Below are 8,898 nucleotides of genomic sequence, written 5' to 3'. Positions count from 1 at the left end.
TATTCTTCTCCAACACTGAAGCTCATTTATTTATTACTAGCACAGGGATCTAATTCCTCAGATCTTTTTCTTCTATTTCTCTCTTCTTAATGGTGCTTTAAAAAAAATGTAGGGCAAATTTAGAAACATTTCAAAGATTAGATTCATTAAAATGACTGAGCATTTTATTCATGAAAATTGGAATAGGGGCATATTGATTTTAGGTGAGGATCCAAAATATCTTTTTTTTATGTAGATAGGAGATTCATTTTTATTTCTCCAGTGACAATATTCACAGTTGAATATAAATTAAAGTCCTGCTTGGACACCAAAGCCAGGTCCTTTGGGTGGTTCAGTCAAAGAGGTAAGACCTCCAGCTGGCTCACAAGAGAAGTGTCCACTCCTTGGCCCAGGTTTTGGAAATTTGCCAGCTTTGAGCTCATCAATAATTTCTTCTATATCCTTAGGTGTCAGATCCTCATAGTAGTTGTCATTTATTTGAACCATTGGTGCATTTACACAGGCCCTTAAACATTCCACCTCTATAAGAGTGAAAAGTTTATCAGGCGTAGTCTCCCCAACCTTTATTCCAAGCTTTTTCTGAATGGCCTCCAGTATGCTGTCAGAGTGTCGAAGCATGCAAAGTGTAGTAGTGCAGACCTGAATGTGATACTTTCCAACTGGCTTTGGATTATACATTGTATAAAAAGTTGCTACTTCATATACTCTCATTGGAGGTACTTGTAAAACTTCTGCAACCTTGTTCATAGCAGAGATGGGCAGCCATCCATTCTGTCTTTGGGCTAAATCCAGGACTGGAAGCACAGCTGCTGCTTTATGTCCTTCTGGATAGTTTTTTACAATTGCCTCTATCCTCTTATAGTTTTCTGGTGTGAAATCAAATGGAGTATCTGGGTTATTCTCAGGAGTATCTCTGTGCACAAATAAGGCTCCTCCAGCTCCATTTTGCACAGCTGTCTTATGTAAATTCCTTGTATGTCTCCCCTTTCAGTTCTATCAGTTATTTGCACTATGAAAGGCCACATCCAGCCAGAGGAACTTCATAAAGGATAAGGAAGCCACTGGGCGGTGAGACCAGCCGCCTTGGCCGGGAGCGCCGCGGAGAAGACGAGGATCCAAAATATCTTACTCAAATATACAGATTAAATTAATATGCTTTTAAATTACTCCTCTGAGTTATTCAGCTTCCACTTCTCTATCCAGGGCTCAGTGGATAAGTGAATACCAATTTCCGACAGGAACAAAAGGTCATCAATGAAAACCTTTTAGAAAAGTGCAATTATCACTACTTCCCTACTTTCAATCAAGACTTTTGCTCAGGCTCATCATTAAACAATACTTCCTGTTAAGCTATATTTCACAGATTAATGTGATTCTGTTCATTTGCCATCTAATTTGGATCCGGGTTTTGGCTGGATTTTTGAGGTGTTACATGAGTCAGTCAATGGTTTAGTTGGAAAGGGTGTTGGAATAGAAGCCAGGGATCTGGACTCTTGCTTTGACTATCTCATTTTTCTACACATTTTTTTCTTTTGATTGGATTAATTACAATTGTAATTTATTGTTTGTATTTATTTAATATCTAACAAAACAGTTTCATGAGGTCATGGATGTGACTCTTGTTTACTAGTGTGTTTCTAACAGATAGTATATTGCTATTAATAGAATGGACATAATCTAATTGTTGAAAATAAATACCTCTTGACTTAAAGCATTTCAGGTACCAAATTGGTGTTCTTTTATTATTTAATATATTTCTAACAACACCCTATAGGATAAAGAATAAATATGCCATTCAAAGATTTAATAGAATTATTACTTGATCATGTTGTTTGTAAATAAAATTCAAAACCAGGTCTGTGGTGCCAGCTTGCCAAGTCAAAGCTGGGAATGTGGGCATTAACTTTGTTAGAGAATCTAGCAGTAGGTCTAAGTGACATTCTTTCCTCTTTTCTACAAGGTCAGATGAGAATATAGAAAGCAGAATTTTATGATGGTCCCACAAGGTTTCTGGTAGTTCATGTGCACACACTTTCCCCCAGTAATTCAACTAAACACTAATGTAGATAATTCTGTGAAGGAATTTTGCAGAAATTATTACCTCTAAATAAGTTTACTTTAAAATAGGGAGATTATTCGAGTGGGCCTGTCTTAATCTGAGGAACTCTAAAATCAGAGTCTACTCTTTCTGCATGCAGAAATGGAAGTCCAAGAGATGTGCACCAGCTGGACTAGAAGAAACCAAACATTTCTGTTGCAAACAGCATATGGGGGCCTTATGACAGAATACTGCAGGAAGCCTCTAGGAGCCGAGTGAACCAACCAGCTGTTAGAATGTAAACAGTGACCTAGTCCTATAGCTTCAAGGAAATCAGTTCTGCCAACAATCAGTGAGCCTCAAAAGACAACCCTATGCCCATATGAGAATTTTAGTACTGGCCAATTCCTTGATTTCAGCCTAATGAGACCATGAACAAAGTCCTAGTTTTATGTCTGGATTTCTTATACACAGAAATGTGAAATAATAAATGGGTATTTTTATAAGCCAGTACATCTGTGGTAATTTGTCATGCAATAATAGAAAAGCAATAAGTTGGGAATGCTTTCAACTTACTGAGAATTGTCCTGGGAGTTTTTTTTTTTAAGATTTTATTTATTTGACAGAGAGAGATACAGCAACAGAGGGAACATCAACAGGGGGAGTGGGAGAGGGAGAAGCAGGTTCCCCGCTGAGCAGAGAGCCCGATGCAGGGCTCGATCCCAGGACCCTGAGATCCTGACCTGAGCTGAAGGCAGATGAGCCTTAACGACTGAGCCACCCAGGCGCCCCTGTCCTGGGAGTTGTAAACACTGATTTGTTTTCATGTCATGTTAGAAGAATGGAAAATGAATGGTGCCAATGACAAATGATCCAAATTTACATCTTTATATAGAACCATCTTAGATAGTGTTAAACAAATATTAGGTGCTTGATAGTTTTGTGAAATAAATGAGAGAATGTTAAGGATGAAACCACTTTGAATTATATTCTAAAATAACAGGAATAATAATCATCTTTATATTTTATTAAAAATGAGAATATGCCATTTTCATCACATCATATGCACTATTAACATGACTTAACACTATCAGCTTGATTTATAAAGATGTTAACCTTGATCATTTGATTAATGTATAGCTTATTAGGTTTCTCTACTATAAAGTTACTGGATTTTTCCCTGCTTTTCATATTGTACTTTTCTGGAAGGAAGTCACTATGAGCAACTTACACTTAAAGAGGTGGAAAATTATGCTCCACCTACTTGAGGGAAAGTTCATCATAAATTATTTATCTCTTTGGTTTTATATCTAAAAAGCTCATAACCTTAGTCTAATCATAAGAACACCCACCTTTACAATCAATTGAAGGGCATTCTATTAAATACCTGATCAGTGCTCTTCAAGGCTATCAAAGGCATCAAAAAAAAAAAAGTTCAAAAAAATGATCACAGCCTAGAGGAACCTAAGGAACCATGAAAACTAAATTTAATGTGGTATCATGGATCACTAGAGCAGAAAAGAGACATTAGGTAAAAACTAAAGAAATCTGAATGAGGCATGGATTTTAGTTAATAAAAATATATCAATATTGTTTTGTTACTTATAACAAATATTCTATACTAATAAAAGTTATTAATAAAGGAAATTGGGTATAACATAAATGGGAGTCTGTATACTATCTTTGCATTTTCTGTTGATATAAAACTATTCTAAAACAAAAACTGATTATACTCAGGAGAATGAGAAGAAAAGCCACAGTCCAGGAGAAAATACTTGCAAAAGACACATGTGATAAAGTATTGTTACATAAAATTTAGAAAGAACTCATAAAAGTCAATAATAATAATAATAACCACCCACTTGAAAAATGGTCCAAAGGTGTCTTAATAGATAACCTCACCAAAGAATATATGCAAGATGGCAAAAAGCATTTGAAAAGATACCACATCATATGTCATCAGGGAAATGCAAATTAAAACAGCAATGAGATACCACCATATATATTTATTAGAATGGCCAAAATTCAAAACACTGACAACAACAAATATTGCTGAGGATATTGACCATCAAAAACTCTCATTAATTGATGGTAGAAATACAAAATGGTACAGCCACTTTGGAATAGAGTTTGACAGTTTCACACAAAATTAAACAAACTCTTACCATACTGTCCAGCAATTATACTACTTGGTATTTGTCCACATTAATTGACAACTTATGTCCACACAAAAACTTGCACACACAATTGCCAAAACTTGGAAGCAACCAAAATATTCTTTAGTAGGTGAATGGATAAAAAACCAAAAACCAAAACAAAATTGTGGTAATCCAGACAATGGAATACTATTCAGCACTAAAAAGAAATGAGCTATTGAGTAATGAGAAGACATGCTGTGAACTTCAATGCATATTACTAAGTGAAGCCAATCTGAAAAGGCTACATACTATATGAAACCAACTATATGACATTCTGGAAAAGGCAAAACTATGGAGAGAGTAAAAAAATCAGTGATAGCCCAAGCCTAGATGGAAGGGAGGGATGAATAGGTAGAACACAGAGGATTTTTAGGGCAGTAGAACTGTTCTGTATGGTACTACAGTGGTGGATGGATGTCATTAAATAGTTCTCAAAACCCATAGAATGTACAACATCAAGAGTGAACCATAATGTAAACTATGGACTTTGAATGATAATGACATGTCAGTATAGAACTGATTGGAAAAAAAATACCATTTTTTCAGTGCAGGATATTGATAGTGTAGTTGGTTGTGCATGTGTGTAGACAGGAATTATATGGGAACTTTCTATATTTTCCAGTCAAGTTTTGCTGTGACCCTAAAACTACATTCCAAAATAAAGTCTATGAAAAACAGAACAAAAGTGTATTAAACTAAAATTATCAAGAGAAAACAAGGAGTATGGTTTAAGCCTGTAAAAGAGTGAGAGAGTATTGGGTTTCTGACTGTGAATTCTAATAATGCCCATTACAGAGGTAGGGGAGGGAAGGGAGAGATCAAGGGGAGAGGTGAGGAGATGAGTGTAGGGAGGGGAGGGAAGGTAAGGAGAAGGGAGGACATAGTAGAAAAATGAGGTGAGATTGGGAAGTGGAAAGAGTAGGGCTAACACTGGGAAAATTATGTCATCTCTCTTAGCTTCTGTAAAATTAGAATAAAGCCATATTCCATAGAGTTGTTGAAAGTTGTGAGAATTATAGCAATGCATCTAGCCCAGTGCTTAATCCATGAAAATGGATTAATACATGATATATTCTTCTTTATATTATTATGATTTCAAAGAAAAACATTACAAAGACTTATCACAAGGGGAAGGTTGAAATCTTTCACAAAACTATTCTCATAGTATATTTATTTCTTAATTTTGGATTTAGGTTTAAACACAGATATGAAATAGGTATAGAATAGTTGTTAGGGTTAGAATTAATATCAAATACATACTATTATGGGCCTAGATTTTTTTTTAAGAACATATAAATTGGGACAAGTAGCCAGAGTGCCTGACTGAATTTGGCTCAAAGAATAAATAAATTTGTCTCACATAATAATGAAAGCAGGGTAGTTGGAGTGAGATCATGTCAGGAATCTGAGTCTACTTTTCTGTTTCTTTTATATTCATATATTGAGCTATGTAACAAGTTGACTCCAGGAATTCTGGTCATGAAATTCAGAACATTTTCCAGAGAAACAAAAACTGTCTCTTCCTGGATGTCATTTCTAGGAAAAAGAAAACTTTCCCAGCAATCACACAGCAGATTTGGAGTTCATGCCCATTCCTTCACTAATACTGGCAAGGGCTACAACTTTACCTTGATTGGCAAAGACAGATCCTCTGAGGTCTCTGAGCTTTGGGGAGTGATGGTCTCTACCATCTCCTCGACCACATGTTTGGGGGAGAACCAAACATAAAACGATGAACTTACAGTGTGATAAATACAAATGCACAAAGTAATAAGGGCAATGGACAATGCCCTTCCAAGTTTGGTATTCTAAACATACTTAAAGGCAGAGTAGGCACATAATACCTAATTTATTTTGAGCAACTCTATTAATTTTTCTGAAAAAATGGTCATTTGCAAAAGAATGATGGAGACAGAATGTAGTAAGAAATGAGAGTCTTTTAGTAAGTCCTTGCCTCAAAGTTAATTTACTCAAGTGAAAAAAAAAAATAGCAGTGAAGTATGCTAGAAAAGCTTTATCATCAGAAGAGGCTTATAATTTGAATGGCCGCACTACTTTTAGTTACTTTCACTTTTATAAACCTGAGTACTATCCATATAAAACAGAGAAGCTTATAATAACTACTACTCAGCATTGCTGGAATAATCTAAGACATAATGCACATAAAGGTATTTTTAAATACAAATGAGAAGAATCATTGCTGAAAATTAGGCTGTTTTCTTTTCCTATTTTGTTTTTATTGAATCAGCACTGTATTCCTCAGAATAATTATGTCAGTACATTTTATCCTGAAACATTTGTGTGAATAAAGGGCATAAAATGTCATATCCAGTTAAAGGCATAATAAGCTTTTTGATTGCATTGTTCTAGCACTTTTCATTTCAAATTACTACTATTTTGTTTTTATTCATCTTATCTAATAATAATCATACATTCTTAAATTATCTGGAATAGACAGATTGTTGGGCATTCTGAGTTGATAAATGTCTCATAAATGAATGCAACTTGTTTTTACTTTCTTTTAGTACAATTTATATGTGAAAAAGATTTCTCAGAATTTACAAGGGCAAAACAAATTGACTAATTTTGGTAGGCTAATCTAGTGAGTAATAATGGAAAGAACACAGTTTTAATTAATATTTTTGTTTTTGTTAAGAAGGACACATTTGAATCTGACTAATATCACCAGACCTTTCTAAGATTTTTCCTTGATGCTTTTTAAAAATTTCAATCTTAGAGTTTATAACCAATTGTTTAATAGATTCAGTGTTTTGGGAAACTGAATATATAACTATTATATGCCTTTTTCTAGTACTGATTCTAAAGCCATGTCAGATGCTCTAGCCGTGTTTGTACATGTCTCCATTATTCTCTTTTTCCTACCGCTCTGTGCCACTGAGGTCCTCACCAAGCCTAGGAACTAACACCACAAGAAGGATGACCTGACAGGTGTAGAATTAGATAAACTGTGGAAGTAAGCAGAGGTATGAGCCATAATTACTTGTTCCTTTGGATAAAATGATCCTTTTCAAAAGCCATTTCACACCCCACTCTCTATTGCAAGTACCTATTTTCTAAGATAAGCACCCCCATCTATCCTGCCCCCTAAAAAGTGTATGTGAAATTCCCTCCTGAATCATGATGATTTGACAATCTGTTGTTTTCTGATAATTTGTCATATTTCATGTCACATATATTCTCTGTTACTTATACTGGGAGGTACATGTCCTACAAATCTTATGACTTCATTCTGCTTTCTGACTTTCACTTTTATTAAATTGGTCTTTTGCACCAACTGCTGCCCTAACAGTAGGACATAGAGATAAATGTGATGGCCATTTGTGCTCAAGGAGCACCTATTGTATCAGTGGTGACTGAAATGGAATAGAAAACTGAAGTATCATGTTATACATTCAGGGGCAAAGATAATGAAATAAGCACTTTTACTACCTATAGAAATAATAGTCACACATTACTAGATATTTTCCTTGATTTGGTGAGAGAACACCATGCTGGAGCTCAGTTCTTTTTTTTTTTTAATTAACATATAATGTATTATTTGTTTCAGGGGTACAGGTCTGTGATTCATCAGTCTTACACAATTCACAGCGCTCACCATAGCACATACCCTCCCCAATGTCCATCACCCAGCCACCCCATCCCTCCGACACCCCTCCACTCCAACAACCCTCAGTTTGTTTCCTGAGATTAAAAGTCTCTTATGGTTTGTCTCCCTCTCTGGTTTTGTCTTGTTTCATTTTTCCCTCCCTTTCCCTATGATCCTCTGTCTTGTTTCTCACATTCCACATATCAGTGAGATCATATGATAATTGTCTTTCTCTGATTGACTTATTTTGCTTAGCATAATACCCTCTAGTTCCATCCACGTTGTTGCAAATGGCAAGATTTCATTTTTTTTAAATTTTATTTTATTATGTTAATCACCATACATTACATCATTAGTTTTTGATGTAGTGTTCCATGATTCATTGCTTGCATATAACACCCACTGCTCCATTCAGTATGTGCCCTCTTTAATACCCATCACCAGGCTAACCCATCCCCCCACTCCCCTCCCCTCTAGAACCCTGTTTGTTCCTCAGAGTCCATACTCTCTCATGATTCATCTCCCCCTCCAATTTCCCTCTCTTCATTTTTCCCTTCCTACTATCTTCTTTTTTTATTTTTTAGCATATAATGTATTATTTGTTTCAGAGGTACAGGTCTGTGATTCAACAGTCTTACACAATTCACAGTGCTCACCATAGGAGGGTAATATATGGTTTTTATTATGTTGAAGCATTTTCCCTCAATTCTTAGTTTCTTGAGGGTTTTTTAATCACGAAAAGAGTTTCAATTTTGTCTAATGCTTTTGCTCTATCATTTGAGATATTTGTGTCTTTTTTTTCTCTTTCATTTTGTTAATGTGGTGTATTACACTGATCGATTTTTGTATGTTGAATCATCCTTGCATTCCAGTAATAAGTTCCTCTTGGTCATGGTAAATAATCCTTTTAATATATAAATGAATTTGGTTTGCTAGAATTTTGTTGAGGATTTTTGTATCAATAAAAGTATATTGCTCTATAGGTTTCTTTTCTTATACTTAGTTTAGTTTTGGTATCAGAGTAATTCTGTCCTCAAATAATAAGTAAATATTCC

General features: G+C 35.0%; 1 protein-coding gene across 1 annotated transcript; it reads right to left on the bottom strand.

Moving 5' to 3' along the window:
- Positions 1–221: 221 nt before the first annotated feature.
- LOC114218726 (NADH dehydrogenase [ubiquinone] flavoprotein 2, mitochondrial-like) lies at positions 222–5,927 on the bottom strand. Its single transcript, XM_088017511.1, has 2 exons — positions 5,865–5,927; positions 222–984 (listed from the first exon to the last, which is right to left on the bottom strand). Exons 1-2 carry the CDS (start codon positions 5,925–5,927, stop codon positions 289–291), a joined length of 759 nt encoding a protein of 252 aa, XP_087873637.1. The 3' UTR covers positions 222–288.
- Positions 5,928–8,898: the final 2,971 nt, after the last annotated feature.

This window comes from Eumetopias jubatus, unplaced genomic scaffold (genome assembly GCF_037043125.1).
Source record: "Eumetopias jubatus isolate StellerSeaLion01/CBP00866 unplaced genomic scaffold, mEumJub1_p1.0 scaffold_13, whole genome shotgun sequence".
NCBI classification, from domain to species: domain Eukaryota; kingdom Metazoa; phylum Chordata; class Mammalia; order Carnivora; family Otariidae; genus Eumetopias; species Eumetopias jubatus.
This window is presented reverse-complemented; position numbering and strand designations above follow the sequence as displayed.